This window comes from Ooceraea biroi, chromosome 2 (genome assembly GCF_003672135.1).
Source record: "Ooceraea biroi isolate clonal line C1 chromosome 2, Obir_v5.4, whole genome shotgun sequence".
NCBI lineage: Eukaryota > Metazoa > Arthropoda > Insecta > Hymenoptera > Formicidae > Ooceraea > Ooceraea biroi.
This window is the reverse complement of record NC_039507.1, coordinates 8,143,348-8,164,282: the sequence shown is the minus strand read 5'-3', so window position 1 is coordinate 8,164,282 and position 20,935 is coordinate 8,143,348. Positions and strand designations below refer to the sequence as shown.

Sequence of the window (20,935 nt, the reverse complement as noted above, 5' to 3'; positions counted from 1 at the left end):
CAATATCTCTTTTGCACATGTATCTTCATGCATTTAGTTTTAAAAACCCGTACTGGTTAATCCACCTCGCAGAATTGGTCAGGAACTTGTGACCGGGGACTTCCTTCGTGTGTATATGTCCCAAGTTTAATTAGTTTTCAGAATGTATTGAGCACGAGATGGTTAAGTTTAGTGTGCAAGTCGCAGTGGAGGGACAATTTTACCGAGAAGTTTTTCAATTTTCTCGGCTCACGAACTTATCTGGAAAGCTTGGGGACGCGTCGACGCTTTCCTCCTTATCCGAAATTTGTTTATTGCTACTCCGAAAGATCGGACCGCTTGACGAAATTGATAAAATCTATGGAAATAATTTCACACATACACACAGATGGCACTATTGGCATAACTGTGCAAACTAGCATATCCAACTAACATATTTTATAGATAAAGCATGCTGTAATAAATGTTTGTATGCATTTATTATAATTTGCGCGCGGCATAAATAAATAGTTTAACAGCTAAACTGATTATTATAATTTTCTTTCCTTACTCGTCTATAAAGATCGTTGCATCTGGCTTGTTCCATCCCGCTTTTGTCTTTCGTTCGTGCGCAGTTGCGTGATTGCTTCGTTACAGCTTGCAATTACTGAAACTGACAGGACATTTAAAGAAAAGAATTTCCGTTCCTCCGGCGCGGCAATGATTTCTTAAGATAAAAATTTACAAGACCTCGTTACAGCATCGTGTCTTTTCCTAAGATCCGCCCCCTATTTCTGTTCTTTCTTTCCCTACGTTTTCAGATTCCCGTATCTCGGATTCCCTCACCTGCAGTCCTCTCTAACTGTGCTGAGACTTTGTTAATGGAAATTGATTACCACAAGAAGGCGATATCTAAATCATGCTGTTCTCTCTCTTAGTCCGGCCGAAGTTTCTCTCCCTCCGTCCACCAGAAACTCCCACGCAACTTTCTATTTAGTACATTTTTACATCTTTCTCGCCCATTGCTGGTCGCAATAGTACGTTGCATATACATACATTCGTAAATATTTAAATATTAGGGCTGTCGAAAAGTTTGATTCAATTTCTGCTGATTTTTTCAAATTTTACTTTATTGCATTCAGTAGAAACAATTATTCATGAACCAATGTATGACCATAGACAACGATGGTGATTACTTGGTTGGTGAATAATTTGTTTCTACCGAATGCAATAAAGCGAGAGTTGATGGAAACATCGAACCGAATGTTTTGACGACCCAATTTTACGACGCAACACATTGTAGAGCAGGAATATGTGCACATACATGTGTAAATTAACATGAGTGGAAATTTAATACATCAAAGAAGGTTATTAATTTAATTCTCAGATAAAAGTAATTTTTAAATAAAATCATAATATTTCATAAGGATACAATACCTCTGATTAAAACTGTACCATCATAAAAGAGGAGAGTTATGTAGATCAGCGGAATAATTCGCAGTAATCTCCGGTGGATCGCCAGGCTTGGCCTTTTTTTGCGGATTAAAGCGAAACATATCAGTATGGGCGGAAGAGTCGATTTTAAACTTGTCGCAAGTGGATTTAGCACTTTTCGCGGACTACGCAGCCGCCGCTGGCAGCGACGAGGACGCCATGCAGGACGTTATCCGGCAAGTCGGTATGCTTGATCCTTTTTCGCAGTGAGCTCTGGACTTACTGCTAAAACGTGGCAAGATTTACTCCGGAACTTAAGTCCCGGCTAAAGATTTATTACCGCCCTTTCATATCTTCAAACTCTTCGCTATCCCGGCGCGTCGACGTAATGTTCTGCATTCTGATGTTCTCTAGCACCGCGAGCGGCGGAAGCAATCTCTTTCACCGGAAATAACAGTTGACACTTTCGAGGATACAGCATCCATTGAATTCTCATCGAGAACACGTCGAGATGAAGCATAATGGCATTAATCGAATCCAAGTGTGATTCTGGAGTCTACCGAAAATAATCCCATCTAAACTTTGTATAAAATATAATTATAAAATTTACCAGTTAACTGATGAACAGCAGAGCTTGTTAATTCACAGAGTTTGGAGCTGATTTCGCTTGGTATCGCCTTTTCGCATCTATTGTATCAGATCCTACATTCTCAATCACACCTGGCGTCCGATGATACCGCGCCAATCGAGGGCGGCATCGAGCGATCAGTCGAAGCGACTTCTATGAAAATTCTATCGGCGCCGGAGGATTCGGAGGTACCGATTGGTAAAAATGCCGATTGCCACGCTCGCGTGTATGCGTGGGTGTGCGTATACACGATACATCCCCAAGTCGTGTTTGGCTTTACGGGCACGTAAGTCACGCGTCAAGGGATGATTCCGCGTTGCGTGCGTTTCAGGGCAAACAATGGGCCGACCCCAGGCCAGGGTGCGCCCCTGGCAAACACGGACTTGCCGCTAAACTTATGTCCGTTTCGTTAATGCGATCTCGGTGTGGATCGGCAGGGCAACAGATTTACGACGGCGCACGCGGTCAGTCATTCTAGTTAATTGGAGCCGCGGGCGTGAAATGCTCGCAAAGTCAAGTCAGAGGAAGTGGTTATCGGCCTAGAACGATTCGCCGGATCGCCGAGGTGCGTTCGGCTCGTGCACATGGGAAGGCATTGTGATGGGATATCGGCCGAGTCATGCACACATATATACGCACATGTACATTGCATTCATACAAGATAAATTAGAGTGGCGATCGCGCGCGTCCTGTCTATGAGTTTTAATCCTGCGATTCGTTGATGCGAGACGTCTATGATTATTTAAGGTATCGTTTCTTCTTCATTTAGGTCAATCAATGGAATAAGTGGGGTTAAATAAATAATAAATAAATCTTCTCATTTCGAGGAGAGTCTGAAAGCGTTTCGTGTAATATTTCAGTACTTTGTTACCGTATATTTTCTGTTTGGTTTCCAAAAGAAGAATTTTGAAAAAATAAAGTTTCAAGAGGACAAGGTATAAGAGGAGAATTTTTGAAATAATTACGATCCGATAGAGTTCTGTATCAAAAAATAATTAGTTGTGCACAAGAATAGAAAGATAATATAAAATTTTAAGTTAAATCTCCCTCTAAATGTTCTGTTAAAGAGTAATCAATTTTTGCATTCATTGAATCTTTCTGATCTGCATACGAAGATCGTGTGTTCTTCAGTTTCGAATCGAATTTCCATATCATAAAAATTTGAAAATTACGTGTCCCTCTGCGAAAACTCTCTATTTGTAAATTGCTTTCCCAATAGATTCTTTTAACTCACAATCCTCAGTCGTCTGATTTCGACGTTAAGCATTGGGCAAGGTCGAATTCGCTGCGTGCACCCTCCGTATTATAAGGGAGCCGCGCTACCCCATTGGATTAGGAGAGACCCCATAGAGGGAAAAATGTAATATAAAAGGCTTACCGGCTAAGCTGTTAATATGTTGTACGAGGATGTGTCCGAGGAGGACTATGTATATATTACCGCCCTGTTCAAACATATGTCGTTCATGATCGTGTTGATGCGGAGGATAGTTTGTGGGCAAGCCGGATTTCATTTGATTTAAAGCGTTTCGCTGCCTTTTGGCTTGGTAAAATTTGCTCTAAGACTCTTCGCTTTAACCATCGATCATTAAATACTATCACAGCTAACGTAATTCCAAATTTCGTTCGATCGTTGGTTCGTAACATTTTCAAGAACGCACCTCGATCATCCGTTCTTCATGCTGCAAAATTATTCCGTAATCGTTCATTCAGACCTGTTTCGATTTCGTCAATGCCGATTAATCATTTAGCAGTTTAAGTCCTATCTATAATTCCACAAAAAGATGGTAATTGACGAAACTATGATTAAATTAAATCGGCATTGGTGCAAGGATAATGGACAGTTCGCATGTTTAATACAACCGAGCGATTGAATACATTGTACTTGTTGCACTGGGTTTATAAATTCTTTGCCACCATGTTTTAGCAATTATGCTGCTAATTTGATTATCCTGTTAGTTAGGCAACATCATCGGCTGCTCCTGTTACAAATTTATTACAACAGCATCCCGGCACGCGGAATCTAAGATAAGGCGCGATGTGTTCATCAGATATATCGACACGAGCCATTCGTGCTCATCCTGTCAGCTACAATTTTGTCGACAGGTATATAAATATATGAAAGAAAGATGCATATCGCCCGTATAAATAAAAAAAACAAGCATTGTAAATGGAGTCGTGGCACAGACAACACTTAATATATTTGCGTTAGTATTACGCTCTCCTGTCTACGGGGTGGCCTGTTTGTAGGCCGTGCGAGAGAAGATGGAAGAGGGAGTAAGAGAGAGAGAGAGAGATATAGAGGAGACCAGTCAGGGCGGGTGGCCACGTGGCGACACGTGCTCGAAAAATTAATTGAGACATGAAATTTATTTGCCGTTCGCAAGTCGCAGCCGATCAACGTCTTCGTATCAACGGGACTTTCATGCGCATCAACGGTTGTCACTGGAATATTTGAAATGATATTTGGGATAGTTGCAAATTTAACGTATTATATCAATTTTATTGTAAATTTGATCAGAAAAAGTTCTTTAAATAATGAATTAATTCATTAATGTAACGGTATACGTCAATTCGCGCTAATAAAAGATATAATATATTAATGTGTTTGTTTCTTGTCTCAAACGTTATTATTTATCGCTTCACTGTTATTTTGGAAGAAGAATCTGAACGCGTAAACAATCATTGAAAATATATTGAACAGTAGTACATATTTTCGGATCCTTGGAGGAATCGATATTTTAGATGAGTTTATAGAATGTTTAAAATAAAGTAAAATCAATTCAAGAATATATTACGTCAATGCATTTCTTGACAATAAAATTATTAGGCATAAAATTATTTCCTGATAATTCCTAATAAATTAGATGTCAAAAGTTAAGTGTGATAAATCGATATCATTTACAGATACATGCTCATCTCAGTTGGTCAATATATAAATGCGCTATAACGATTTTATGATAACAGTATTTATACTATGTTTTTATATTCAGAAATACAGCATCGCTTCCACCTTTACTTCACGATTAGTTTGTCTGATTCTTCACTTATTTTAACAGAACATCTCTTTTCTGCACAAGTTAATAATAACGACAAATATACGTAGCGCATTATAGCAATACAAGTCATCCCGGATCCATATATTCGACTATGAACAACTGCCGCAATCAGACTTCGAATTGGATTCCTTTGACGGAAATCAAAGAAACTAGCGCGACCGAGGACCACTTTCCGTCAGCAGCTTGTTGTCGCGCGAATACGCACGCGGATGTACCCCGCGTGCGCGCGGGATTAATCGTTCCCCGATGCGATCCCCGTCACGCTTCGATTTTGATCTTAACGGGCGCAACCGACCAGGCGTTATACGAGGCCGCTCGATATAGGTAGCAATCCGGCAGTCTGCAGTTAATTTAGAGGCCATTTCCTCTGTAAATAGCCAATAAAAGCACGTCGTGCGCGCTCACGCAACATCGAGAGAAGGATGGGTCGAGGAGAGGGCTAGAGCGGGACGGTCGTAGGCGGCGAGGGCGGGAACACGCAGGGTGAGAGCGGGCCGGGAGAACGAAACAAAGGGGACGCCGAGGAGGGACGGGGATGCGAGAGACGGGACGCAATATTATAAAATTTAATGTCTTGGTTTACGGGCCGCGGAGCCGGCTATAACCTCGCCCCGATATTTACTGGGCAATCGCGGGGCTATATTGCGCACCCCTGTGCCCCGAGCTCCCTTTTCTACACCGCCCGTTGGCGTCATCCTCCTTTCCCTCATCGCGCCGAGCTCGCGTTTCTCGATCGCCTCTCGATTCGGGGCCCGCAGTTTCGAAAGTCCCACGGGTTCTGGTTAAGCCTTCCGCATTGTGATTGTGTCATGAATGATGCAATTGCAAGAACTTTCGTTACATGAAAGAAGAAAGGTCTAAAAATCGTTTAACATGTTCGTTTTCACGGTGTGGTTGGAAAACCATTCGCTAAAATTTACCTCATACGGTTTTTTATGTTTAATGTAGAAAAGATAGATTTGCCTTATCTTTAATTAAGTAAAAGTGAATTAGAAAAATTGCGACACTGGTCTCTTGAGGTAATTGGTGCGTCACACATACGTCAGGCTGGTAGCATACGTGTTGAATAATTTTACGTGCATTTATCTTGAATGCTTTAAAATGGGAATGCTATAAAAATATCTTACTATGAAAATAGAAAGACTATTTTACAGAAGCAGCGTTTTTCTTCGCAAAAAGTTTATTCAATAACGGGCATTTCGTAGAGAACAACGTCGCAAGAAGTGGCCGATGTAAAGAATTCATTGAATCTTGTATAACTGGTTCATTTATAGCCGAATCAAAATTATCTCGTATCAATGTGACAAGCTTTATTTGCATTCTTATCTATCAGTCGTCATTAAGTCCATCAACTATTGATATCGTGAGCCGCGCATGAGAAAGGCCGCTGAATAGACATCATAATCCGCAAGAATTGATCCGCGAAAATACCCGTTTCTTTCCGTAGTAAAATTCACAGCTCGCCGCAGCAGAAAGCGGTTCATCTTTTCTATTTACACATTTTCCAACGACCCGTGTTGTCCGTTCTCCAGGGTCGATGCCCAAAAGAACTGACAGCATCGTCACCAATTCGATGCGCTGCACAGTACACCGCGCGCGCTTTAAATATATATTAATCGTTCCCAATCGTTTTATTTATAACGATGAAAAGCGCGGCGTCGCATTTTACGTATCTCTCGCAGGACCTCCGATGACGACTGAATTCTCGCGGGTCGACGAACCCGCGAGTCGACCTAAAACGGTATCTTCGCGAAAGTAAAAAAATCTCCGAGTGACGCGATTTCGCGGCGCTGTAATGAAACGCAATCGATTTCGAGCGTTTTCAATGTTTTATGCACTCGCCGCGCTGCAGCTTTTTTTATTTACCAGCCCGCTGAATAAGTGAAGGGTCGCGACTTCGTTCTCCGCCGCCGACGAGGCGCGCTTTGATTTTTTTTCTTTACGGCAGGAAATATAAATTTCCAAGCAAGATATTAGATGTCTAATGCTATATAAGATATTAGATATCTTACTCTAAAGAAAAGCGGCTCCAGAATAGTGTAATTTTAAATATCAGAGTATTTCCTTTTGTTTCACTTAATGCTTTAGATCACGTGTGTCACATTCTGTTGAACGCTGCGCTCTTCATCAAGCGACTCGAAGTTTGCTCCATCATAACTCCTATATTTCGATATTTCCATCATATCGCGCAGCATAGGATCGCGACCACGAGATAATTCGATAAAATATGTATACGTCCGTACCGTTCATCGCAGCTCCTGCAGCATTCCTATGCGGAGTCCATTGAGAGCCATAAAATAAAACTGATATAAAAGCGACTCGCTTTTATATCGCTCCAAGATCATCTGATAGCTGATAGTGAGCAAACTTTAATTTATTACATCTCCCGTTCGTTGCTTTTTGATCCGATGAATCGCGAAACGTGGTAGCGCGTCTCGTGTCAAGTATATATATAGCAACCCCGCGTCAGAAAGAGACGGAGACACAATTACAACGGACCCTTCACAAAAAAGGGATTTTTTTGGAATCTGCAAACTCGATTATAACTAATATCTCTATTACCTTTTTATAAAGCATCTCGGTACTTTCATTCATATATATTCAGCAGACTTTCAGTCCATCGATGCAAATTATCACGTCATTTTACTCTTCCGCTATCACATCGACCTCTTTGCATTCGCGCTTAACCGATAGGCCAGTCTCTACACAGCTGTATTGTAGTATCCAGCAAATAGAATCGAGCATCGGGGGTGGCTACGACTTGAAAAAGCCTGTACGTAACCGCGAGAGACAAACGAACGAGCTTCGCTGCACGCATCCGCCCTCTCCGCGGCCGACGTTAGGAAAACGAACGACGGAGGCGGACAAGAGATAGGAGCTCGTAGGTAGGGAGATACGTACCTCTACCACCCTTCGTTGTTTCTCGAGACGCGCGGCGACCCCGGGAATGGGTTATCCCTTTCCCGCGTTCGTAAAGCAGGAATTTTCACGCGTGATATAACGGCACTCTCGGCTTCCTCTCGCCTCTAAGGGTGGCCCCGACATCGTCGTCGGCGACGACTGCGGCGGCGGTTCCGAGTCGAGGACAATAAAAGCCATACGCCCGTGAGATATCGGTCGTTTTTACGAAGTTAAAACAGCTTGTACGTTCCTGCAAGCATGCGTCCAGCGAGGAGAAACAAGAGTCTGGCTGGAACGAAGTGCTAAAAGAGAGTAATTAGAAACCAATCGAGTAGCAGTGATTCGACTTGCGGATAAACCTCAAGAGAGCCCGATAAGATTAATTGCTATAGTGACATCGCATTACTCCAATGTTGTAGATGTGTTATATACAGGGTGTCCCGGGTTTTAACCGACAAACTGCGGGAGCATATTCTACTAGTGGAAATAAGAAAAAATTCTTATACCGAGTTTGCTTAGAAATGCTTTATTACAAAGTTATAAACCAATATTGAAAAGAAATATGAAATAAGTAACAACGGAGCATAGTGTAGAATTTGGAAGGTCGAAGATGTTTATGTTACGTGTATTCACATGTATTCATGTTCACTATGTTGAAACGATTCAGTATGATTGTTACTTTCGCAACAGTAGCTGTTAGATTTCAATCGTCGTGTCAACTAGCAATTACTATCAGAATGCCAAAAGTGTTTTCAAATGAGGAATACACTGATACTCATTTCGTGTACGGATTCTGTGACGGAAATGCACGAGCTGCCGTACGAGAGTATCAACGTAGATTTCCTAACAGGAGAGTACCAGATAGATTTAAAGCAACGAATTACTAATTCAGTTACTGAGATGCAAGAAAATTTTCAGGAATGTCGTACCGTAACAAATTCTGTACTACGTCGATGTCTAGCTTGTATCGATGTGCAAGGACAACATTTTGAATGCGTCACTAAATCATTGCGTAGATAATTTTTATTTTTGTGAAAAAATCCGTTGTTACTTATCTGATATTTCTTTTCAATATTGGTTTATAACTTTGTAATAAAGCATTTCTAAGCAAACTCGATATAAGAATTTTTTCTTATTTCCACTAGTAGAATATGCTCCCGCAGTTTGTCGGTTAAAACCCGGGACACCCTGTGTATACAGGGTGTCCCAGAATTGTGTATGAAGCTCTCGTGAGCGGGTAGAACGCATCGAACTGAGAAGAAAAGTCCTTTGCCGTTTTGAAATTTTCGCAATAGTTAACGAGTTATTAATTATTAAAAATCGCTATATTAGTCCGGCCTACCGCCGAATGCAAGCGCGCGGCGAGATGCGACCGCCTAGAGATCGAGGTTGCTAGGCGCGCGGGGAATTGTTTATTACAAGTGGCAATGGCTAGGCAAGAGCGACTTGTAATAAACAATTCCCCGCGCGCCTAGCAACCTCGATCTCTAGGCGGTCGCATCTCGCCGCGCGCTTGCATTCGGCGGTAGGCCGGACTAATATAGCGATTTTTAATAATTAATAACTCGTTAACTATTGCGAAAATTTCAAAACGGTAAAGGACTTTTCTTCTCAGTTCGATGCGTTCTACCCGCTCACGAGGGCTTCATACACAATTCTGGGACACCCTGTATATATATATATATATTATATATATATATATTTATATATTTTATCGGTATATATATATATATTTTATCGGTAAGGTCAATATCGCGCCAGTTCGATCGATAGATAACGAATGACACTTCGAGTATAAAGGAGGAATATTAAAAGATGCAATGTTATGTTAAGATTGGATATCTCTGTTTTGTTCTGATTCTTGTTTGATCTGCATTTCTATGTTTAAGCTTGGAACAGGTGACGATTCAGAGAGTGAGTTTTTGATCAGCCCGATAATGCGATCGACGATGATCCGGAAGGGCGGAAATGCCCGGCGTAACATAATGCTCCTTGCAGTCCTTCTCCATGAGGCTGACCGTCGGCGAACGGCAACGTCCAGGCCGAAGGTGAGGGGAGGAGAAATATCGTCCGGCGCGATATGTCGTACCACTCGGACAATATATATATTCACACATACATACACACATAATATATATATATATATAATACATACACGTATACACACATACACGCGTATATATATATAAAGCAGTGCACACGGAAGGATCTATCTCTCCCAGATAGCCTGGGTGGGTGCTCTTTCCCTGTAGTACGAGGGGTGGGTGGCCTTCGCGCGCTGAAATGGCAAAACACAAGACACGGAGGAGCGTGGCGGGAAGGGGGAGATGGGTTGGAGGCCGCCGAAGGTGGATGAGGCGGCGGAGGAGGTGTAGGAGAAGGGTGGCAACTGCGGGCGGGAGGGACGGGGGACAGGGTGGGCTGGCGAGGTAGCGACGTCACCACGGAAATCAAGAGTAATGCCAACACGAAACTGCACTACCCCTCGCGCACCCTTGCCGACCCCTCCTCGCTCCCGTCTTGCTCTCACACCCTCCCCTGGCACACGCCACCCCGTCCGTTTCTACCCGCGTTCTTTCGCCACGCTGCGTCCCTCCGTTTCTCTCACCCTCTCTCTTCCCCTCGCCACCCTCCTGCTCCTACCCACCCCCGTTCTCCGTCCAAACCCCCGTCCCCCACGAGATCCCTACCGTCGTCCCATGAGTCTGGTGTGCCTTCTCTCCCGCCTCCGCGAGTCACCTCACCGATCTCACCCACCCCCGGGGAATAACTCCCCTTCTTTCACCCCCTCGCGTCGACGGCTCCCGCGGTGTGCGCGCCGCGCCGCCGGCGAATCTCGGTGAGACGGAAACGATAGCGGCTCCCACGAGCACTCGCCGCGACTAAGGGCGCGCGCTGCAGGGTTCTGAGAATTCTCCCTCGTATCCTCTTGCCGGTTTTCCCGTTGACTCTGTCTCCCCCGGGCGAGCTATCTCGTCCTCCTCTGGACCACACTACCGGGCAACGTCGTTCGCAAGCGAGCGCTCCCGGAAACAGTACGGTCCCTCTGTGGGAACGCGCGCGCAGGACGTTTCTTCTTTGGCTAATTAAAACACTGAATCTTTTCGAAGGGAACTAACGACGTTACCACGCGAGACACTGTCGGCTTGCATGACGTCGATCAGTTTAATTTTGGAAGAGATGAATAAATTCAGGACGTTTGTTACACGCTGACGAGATTGCTCGACTTGGGATATTTTTAAGCTTATTGAATTGTAAAATCCGATTATGGAAAATTAGATAGCAAGTTATATTAGTAGCATTTAATGTGGCGACCATCACAGTTAATAATTGGTACATACAGTTGTTAAAATAGCGCACACAGTTTTTGAACAAGCAAATTTTTTTTTAATATTAAATAAAGTACTGGTAAGCGTCAGTATAAAAGTAATGTACAGTACAAAAAATCAAATTAGGGTTTTTACATGTTAATAAAATGCTCTAGAATATAAATAAAATAAAACTAATATAAAAAAAATATAAAACTAATTATTTAACGATGATTTTTCAAAATTTATAAGAAAATTTCTTGAATAGATATTATATAAATTTTTTACAATTTATTAAGAAAAAGAGAGAGAGAGAGTGAGAGAAAAGAAACAAGATAAGTACATTCGATAATTAACGAGGATTATAACGCGTGGAACGTGCTGTAATTCGAGTACGGAAAACGAAAGTGTGGACTGGCTTTTTTCCTCAAATCCCACTCTCGAAAATGTGGCCATTCGTATGATCGGCTATATCCGCGCAGCTCCCCCGCAAGGCCGCAAAACGTCTTTTAATATACACTATATCTTCGAGGGGCTGTGTGTTTATCCTCACCAGCTTCTTCTTCACTATGAGAGAAGACCAACTTGTATTATACTTCGATACGAGTCCTTCGAATTCCCGTTGTGACACTCACCCTTGCCTACACGTTGCTACATACGTATAAGCAGATAAAGATACAATTCTTGCGTCCTTTCATTAAATTTGATTTGAGAAAAACATGCGAAATCATTTTTTATCGTCATTATCAAAAATTGTTTCAAGACTAGTATTCATTATCATCTTTTCGATTTGCAACCAGGAAGACAGTTCTTCGTGAATCGTCTCGAAAGTCATCGCTATAAGTACTGCTTAATTCTTCATATTACCTTCATTAATTATTCTTCCTGTTAGTTTGGTTCATTAAAATTTATGTACTTCTAAGAAATATGAAAGAAATTTATGTACTTCCAAGAAATATACATGTCGCGTACAAGATACTTATTTGTGTTTTACATGCTGTTAAACTATTGTATTAATTAAGTAAAAGATGTAACTAAAAGATAATGTATTATTTAAACTTATCGAGACCGAAGAATGCAGGTATTTTGCAATTAAAATATTGCTTATACGCATTCGGAGCAAAACGAACGTCACAGAACAGGAATGACGTAACGCCAAAGTAGGCAGATCACACGATGGATCTCGTCTGCTTATATTGCAACAGATTAAATTAATTTTGGTAAATTAATTGGTAGTTAAGATGTTTAGCATTAAGTGAGAGCTCACCATCTCTCTTCTACTTTCACTGTCCAACCCTACTTGCGTCTGCTCTCGTTCGCCCTGCGTGCTCGCGCGCCTTCTCTCACTTTGCTCCCTTCTTTGCTTCTTTCTCCGCGTCCGCTGTATTTTTCTTCTGCATCTCTTCTCTCGTTGTCGGAGCAATGCTATGGAAAGATTAGATCTAATTCCGAAATAAGCATATTAGATTTTGCGCTACCGCGAAATAAAAAGTCAGTTATTGGGAAGCATGTAAGGCAAAACATCGAGATGGTATTTTAACTACAGTTATTAAATATCTAAAGAAATTAATTTTTTCTCTTTCTATAATCTGTCAAGTATTTTCATAATCAGTCATAAGCATAATCTCTACAAAAAGTAAGATACATTTTCGTCGCGAAATTAATTAATTATATTAATTATATTAATTTGATAGCTTTCTTAGTTGTGACTATTAAGCATGTACATAAATTATTTTGCACATAAATATATTATTAAATACTTTTTATTAATTTTTATTATATGGTAAAAATACATACAGTGATAAAAAGTATAAAGTATCGATGTCAATTAAAACTTTAAGTACAACATTTTATTCCGTCAAGTAAAATCAACTTTTAATCAAGTATATCTAAGAATAAATCGTATCGTTCCTCCAGCACATCGATGCAAAGGTAAAGCAATCGATTTTATTTTAACGACTACAGAATTTTGCATGCGACATATTAAATTAACATATTTTTCCCACACAGGTACACTAAAATTCAGGTGTGAAATAAAACGCTTCAGAGACAAAGGGATTTCTCTGTATCAATTTGGTAAATAAAAAAAACCCGTAAAACCGTCTAGTAGTCTAACAAGGAGACTTACGGAAGTGTCACTCACTGATTTTAATGAAACTTTGCACACTTGTAGAACATCGAAAAATAATCGACACATATTTTTTTAATTCTGCAATGGTGCGGGTTTAAGAGTAGAAACCACCTCTTGAACGTTAGGACTGGTCTCCAAGCACAGACAGAAAACAATCATTTAATTTAGAAGAAAAAATGCTTTCAGGGGGTTTTTAATACAGCTGATTCCGAATCTGACGTTAAAATTATAAAACTCAAAATGGCGGATCCAATATAGCGACTACATCTCATGACAAAGAGGTGGTTTTCAAAATACAAATCAGAAACAATTGTATAAATTAATAGAAAAAATGCTTTCTCATAGCTGTAAAATTCCTTCTTAAATAACAACATATGAAAATTACTAGTGGGTAATTAAAGGTAAATTAAATCGGTCGTTTAATTTTTATATAGGCATATTTCTGCAGGCATATTTCGAACCAGAAGACTTTTTGTAATTTTAATCGTCATATTGGATTCGTCATTTTGAATTTTGTAATTTTAACGTTAGATTCGGAATCAGCTGTATTAAAAACCCCCTGAAAGCATTTTTTCTTCTAAATTAAATGATTGTTTTCTGTCTATACTTGGAGACCAGTCCTAACGTTCAAGATGTGGTTTCTACCCTTAAACCCGCACCATTGCAGAAATAAAATACGTGTCGGTTATTTTTCGATGTTCTACAAGTGTGGAAAGTTTCATTAAAATCAGTGAGTGACACTTCCGTAAGTCTCCTTGTAAGTAAAAATAATCCATTGTAACTGTGATACCCAGCGAAACAAAGTGTTCGATCCAAGACCCATTTACAACAGCAAATAAAATTAATCTGTTAATTTAATATGTTTGATATATATCATTCGGTCTATCAGACTTTCATTACATTGCTCGAGCTAACGCTAGTGTAATTACAAAATAGTCATATCTTATTATGAGATCTACAGAAGCTCCTATCTTTTGCAATTCTTTAATAAACATAAAACACAAATATAAATATTTATCGATACATATCATAAGATCTCATCGCGTGTGACGAACTGTAACGTCAAAGTCGGAATGTTTTTAATTGTAAATTAAACGTATCATAAGATCTTATTGCGTGTGACAAACTGTAACGTCAAAGTCGGAATGTTTTTAATTGTTAATTTCAATGGCAAATGTTAATATCGTTTTAGTAATGCAATGTCCTCTGTTAACGGAATTCACGACTACGTTCCAAGAACGTCGAGCACGAAGCTAATTCTCTTTGGCCCCACAACAGAAGTCCGATTCTACCGATGTTTGGTATGCTTCCTCCTTTCACGCGAGCGCAGCAACATGGTTCACTTGGTCGACAATGTATTCCCGGCCCTTCACCCATATTTTGTTACCGATTGGTTCCCGATATCGACTGTGTAATCATGCACGTGTTCGTCGCGTCGTCATCATCATCACGTATCCAAATTCTCGATGTAATTCTCAGCTTGCTCCGCTCGAATTAACTCCGCCAATCGTTCCATTGCCTGAAACGTGCAATGGATGCAGCGGTAATTAATTAATCATAATAGAATTATGTCAATTCGGATTCTTACTCACGGTCGATAGAACAAACGTCACATTCAACAATGAGAAATAAATAAAAGGAATGAAAAAGAATAATTAATTATTCAAATCATCTAAATTGCCGAACATGTAATTTTAAAGCATCCATTTTAAACTCTTTGTAAATAATTAATAATTCTTGCTGAATAACAAAAAAGAAACGCGCATTTCCTCAAACTGTGTTGCACTGATTTAAATTTAAGTTTCTTTAATTTATCGCAATAAATTTAATATTATGATAAATTTATCGCAAAAGATACCAAAATTTCAATCGTACCAAATTCATATCCTCGTAGGAAGCCTTCGAGAAGCTCGCTCTGATGGTGTTACAGGGTTTTGAAGGATCCGTCATGAACGCGGCTCCCGGCGCCATGATGACACCTTCTTTAACACCCCGCTGCATTATCTTCCATGAATTATTGACCCCCGGTATTTTAATCCACAAGAAGAATCCACCCTTCGGCACATTGAACTCTGCTAAACCTACGAAACAGTTTGCAATTATTTTTTATTTTATTATAGCATAATAAAACAAAGTTAAATCATATAGTTTGTGCGAGATTATTGCATCCCAGGAATATATTGAATTTTACAATTTATTACACACTCTACGTATTTGTCTCTTCATTGATTTTTTAAAACTATTTTAACGATATATCAAGAATAACAATGAATTTAAATCTAGGAAATTCCTTGTTAAGGAAATGGAATACCGATGTGAATTATCGTCGAGTACATGTCAAACAATTATCACTCACCATTCAAATGCTTGCGTGCCAACGCCGAGATAACGTCTCGGCGCTCCTTGTAAAAATGCCTTAATCTTATGAAATGCTCCATCATGCCTTCATAACCCCAGATTTTCATCAGCTTGTACAGTATCACCTGGAGGCAAGTAATCGGTTAATTCTTTTCCATTCTATTTCTGTGATAACAAGCAATCAATGTTTATAATTGTGATAAGAGCAGACACGCGCCACTGTCAGCTTGATTTATGAACGATGATTAAGCGCCGGCATATGCTAATGTCTTCGCGGCATTTCATCATTCCCGATAACGATATTTACGGTTATCGCCCTTTTTTGCAACAATCATCTTGCGATGCTTTCACTTTTACATTCTGATACGCAAACATATTCAAGCATCCGATAATAGCGACAATAACGACCAATGGGATTCAACGTGACTCGTCAACGCACGCGACGATGACGTTAAAAGAAAATTAACAAAATTGTAAACAGCAAAACTGACTAAACGCGCGTTCCAAACTTAAAATAAATTCGCCTTTGAAAGATGTTCAGACTTTATCTTACGAAGACTCGTTTGTACTATAAAATACGTTTACCGGCAATGGGGTTGAGCTCGACGGAAGGGTGAGTTCTCGCTAGGGGTAAGGGTAGTTCTACCAACCTGCGATAAAGCAGGGGCGTGGAGGTGACTGCTCTGCAGATGAAGCTCTATGCTGGCTACCAGCGGAGCCGCGGCGGTCATGAAACCCACCCTGATGCCGCTGCTGATCACTTTGGAGAACGAGTCCAATCTAATCACTCGACCTTCCGTGTCGAGCGATAAGAATGATTTAGGTTCTTCCTACGAAGAGAAAATCCTCTTTTTCAGAAATCATATCGTCAACACTCTTGTGTTAAACGTCTAGACGTACCACCGGATGTACCGGATGGGACCAATTTAATTTCGCGATCAGTATCAGCCTCATTACAAATTTGCAATTCATTTCGAGTTAATGAGTGTCAGTAAAAGATGCGCATGTCGTAAAAGTTTCTTGATATTTATAATGCGTTAATTATCCTCACAAACGATGTGCGTCATTGATTGAACGACGATTACGATACGTAATATTCGCGCAATACTTTGTCGCAAACGATAATTTATCGCTCGTTATCATATCATATCACGACAGTTAGCATAGATATCGCGTATCTATCCAGGCATCCTTTTGTCCACCTTTTGAATATAAATACTTCTACTTTGTATACAAGTTTAGAGACTATAAGATACGACGTAGTTTCGACAGTTTTACATATTTCTGAAATATGTATTTATGCGAAATTGAAATGACATTGCAAATTGTGTAGCAGTAAATATATCTGATTTGCACTGTTAATGAAGCATATTAAAATATTAAATATGAATAAAAATTTTTAATAATTGTTGTTAATAGACGATTTTGTGAATTGTGAATCCTTTTATGAGATTGTAATATTAATTCAATCAATATAGGATCTTTTATTATATCTTATTTTTCAGTGTGTTTTGTCTATTAAACTTATTTTATTAATTTCTTCTATATAGTAATTTCATATAAAATTAATTATGTAAAAAACATAAAATATTTTTGCCATTTACCTACTTGATTTCTATTATTTCGATAGTTAATAGTCCAAATTTAATTAGAATAATACATGTATAATTTAGATTAGAATGTTTGTATCTCACATCTACGTGTTTTCAAAACAAATTAGTCATAAGTTTAGCAGCTTTCAATAATCGTTTGTGTGTGGTTCATATTTACGTATCTAACTTTATACGCAGACGCGCGTCCATAATATATCTTTATTAATTGCTTTATTTGGTATGTAGCAATTAAACATTATGGGCCTCGCGTGCATCGTACGTAAAAATGACTCACCTTGTCAAAGTGCATGAAATGGTAAGGGTCGTCGTCTAGGATAAGAAAGTTGTACTCGCAGGCTATCCTGTAAATTTCCTTTCGTCTTTCCAAGGGTATAATGATACCAGTAGGATTTGTAGCCGTAGCGTTGATATACATTATCTTCGGCATTTTCTCACCGGAAATCATTCGTTCCCTCAAAATGTCCCTAATCACTTTCGGAATGGGACCATCGTCGTCCTGCGGGATCCCGATGATCTCTGCTTTGTGAGGTGTGACCTACGATTCAATATTGCAATTGAAGATTGGTGGTATGCTTAAAGTAATCGTATCACGTGTTTCAGAAAAGTTTTAAACTGATTGGATTAAAGTACATGCGATGTTCGATACAGCGTACGTCATATTTACTACCTTTCAACCATAATATCATTCTCATAGAACTCGGAATCGATTTTTTTCTAGCAAATATTTAATGGAATCATATCAAGTCATATCAGATCATTCAAAATTTCAATTAAGCGCTCTGATAGTTTATTGTTTCATTTTATTGCGCTCGCAGAGTTTTGTTTCCTCGGAAATTCTTTTTTATTGAATTTTAATGAAAAAAAGTGGAATGAAAATGCATCCACCAACCACAACTTCGACGCCGGGGTACAAAGGATCAGGAACCAAAATCGGATCACCAGTGCCGATTATAGCCTCCAGAGTCTTGCTAAGCCCGTCCTGAGACCCTGAAACGACGACTATATCGCGGCTCTCCCATAAGGGTGGCGCGTGTGCCCTTCTCTGGAATTCCCTCAGGGCCTGAAACCAATTTGATGTCCGACGTTGTTAGACACATTGTAGCCGATTCCCTTATCTCGAAAACGGAAGATTCCGGGTGTAACAACGCGCTCGATTACATCAGGTGCAACCTCGGATGCGATACTATGTGTGCGTCACCGAAGAACCGGCATAATTTTATCGCTGATTCTCGATATCTTCGACGTCCGTTTTTTCTCTTTACTTTCTTTATTTCGTAATTTTTATCTCGTGACGTTCTTAAATTTGTTTAATCGACAAGTCAGGCATTGTTTAAGTGTAATATCGAACACTATCAAGTCCCGTGTATTGTTTGTAGGCATTCGACGTTACGGTGCTCAAATTCGAAATACTGTTTGTCACGATCATCTGTCTTCTGTTTACATCTAACAAGACCACATAGGAGTATAAATTCGCTTGCTTTCGGAGACATTCCGGCACTTTTGACGTTTCGGTATTTCGGTATCATCGGCGAAGAGCAACCGTAACGAGAAGTCCGGAAAGGTCAAATCGACACTGTATTCCTTTTACAAATAAAGATCGACGATTTTAAACCAATTGTGTCCCTACATGTTATTCTAAAATTCATGCTTTCTATTGATATATTTTAGAAAATTGGATGGCACGCACGCATAATTTGGAAATTACTATTTACCTGCAGAAGAGGAGGATAACCTTGTGTAGGTACATACTGAAGAGCGGCACCTAATTCGTTCTCGTCGAGAGTGAAGGACGTGCCGTCGTAGAGTTTAACTGAGATTTCCGTGAACGGAAACGTTTCTTCGTTGGGCATTCCCTCGGCCAAGGAAACCGTACTTTTCGGCGCGGAATACGCCATTTTAGCTAAAACAAAACCACAGATTCTTCGTTGCCAATCACTTGACCGATAATCGTAAGAATGTAGGACGAGTTACTTTCATTTACCGAAACAAGATATTAATATTCTTTCAATTTCGAATATATTTATAATATTAGCTGTATGATCTTTATAAAATTGATTAAACGTACAATTAACTCTCTGAATTTTATCTTGGCGCTCCAATCAGCTAATCTGCTAGCGAAAATGTTAGCAATTATTGTTAATCAATATCTAGTTATATGTATTTAAGTTAAAAGTGATTGATGCTAATTTTATACCTCACTTATTCATATACTTTAGTAAGTTACAAGAATAAAAAAAATGTGCTTACTTAATTCCCGCGTTGTCATGGGCCTCCTGCGTTTAGCAACTTCCGTCTTAAAATAGGAATAATCCATTTTAGATTCTCTGCTAGCGTGCAATTGTCCGACAAGTTGCTCGAACCAATTAGTTTGAAATGATTGCGCGCACAATTGAAGACTATTTGAGAATCGGTTTTCAATGTTGCGATGATAACTGATCAATTGTCAACTCGTTCGAGGATGCTCAATGCTCGAAATCAGAAATTAACGTGACAATTCGAAGTTTGCAATTCAAGAATCTAATGATCGAATAATTTGCAATGTCGTTGTTAATGTATGTATTTATTAATATCGTTTTCCGACACAAGTAGAGCGGAACTCGCGAGGAATACGCGTAAAGTGAACGCTCCTGCTACCCTTGTCAACTGACGGCTCGCTTGCTTATGCCCGCTTTTATATTAGCGATAACACGTTGGTTGCGTCAGATAACATTAACATATTCCAAAAGAAACACGCTATACGTGAGAATACATACGTAGTAGAATAGCCAATGGTCCCCCCCCTCCCCCAAAGAGATTCCTTACCTCTATCTGATGTCACATTTTTTCAGGATCGTCCAGCAATAAACTTTTCAGAAATAAATGCAAATTATGTAGTTTTATGCACGTGTATATCAACTAAAGGAAGCCAAAAAACCAGTTTAGAACGCGACAGAAACACTTTTAGAATTCTCGGTTGCGTAGAATAAGTGAAAATTAAAAAAGGAGATAGTAGATTATAAAAATTATTTCCTATGTTTTTACTTATAAATGTCAGACTCTCTAGGAACTACATTACTACATACTACATCAGAGTAGCAATAATAATTCGTACAGCTATTTCGTTTTATGTTTTTTTACCACGGCAAGCGTTTTCCTTGTTTTGCGCGCAATTTTTGCTAATTTTTTGGTTTTATTTCATGATTTTCTGAATTATATCGTGCACTCGTGCTATCGCACTATCCAAAATATTTCATAATTTTCGCGAGAAAACAAGAAAGAGTACAAATACGTCATTTGTCTGAATACATATGCTACGCATTTTTGTGCTCCAATTCACTCTGTTTTTTATCTCTTCGAAAGCTTGGACAAATAAAACGACAATTCTCCAAACACAGCTGTTCGCGAAGTTGGCAAGTGTAAACTCGTTAATCCAACCCGATCTACAAGGCCGGTTATTGACATCTATAACATTGAGGAAATCCTTTCATTGAACATTGAATAAATTTCAGATCAGTTAGGTTTAATAGTCTTTCATGCTTGCCGAAGAAATGCACGACGAATGCAAAATG

The 20,935-nt window shown here is 39.6% G+C and overlaps 1 protein-coding gene across 2 annotated transcripts; it reads right to left on the bottom strand.

Annotated features, from left to right (window-relative positions):
* Nucleotides 1–13,113: 13,113 nt before the first annotated feature.
* LOC105276822 (kynurenine/alpha-aminoadipate aminotransferase, mitochondrial) lies at nt 13,114–20,027 on the bottom strand. Of its 2 annotated transcripts, none has more exons than XM_011334749.2 (8): nt 19,635–20,027; nt 19,100–19,287; nt 18,277–18,447; nt 17,662–17,922; nt 16,425–16,604; nt 15,773–15,899; nt 15,292–15,497; nt 13,114–14,935 (listed from the first exon to the last, which is right to left on the bottom strand). In XM_011334749.2, the coding sequence occupies exons 1-8, from the start codon at nt 19,699–19,701 to the stop codon at nt 14,864–14,866; spliced, it is 1,272 nt and encodes a 423-aa protein (XP_011333051.1). In that variant the 5' UTR covers nt 19,702–20,027; the 3' UTR covers nt 13,114–14,863. The 2 variants fall into 2 exon arrangements, with proteins under 2 accessions (XP_011333051.1, XP_011333052.1); XM_011334750.3 differs by lacking the exon at nt 19,635–20,027 and adding an exon at nt 19,453–19,620.
* Between the last annotated feature and the right edge of the window lie 908 nt (nt 20,028–20,935).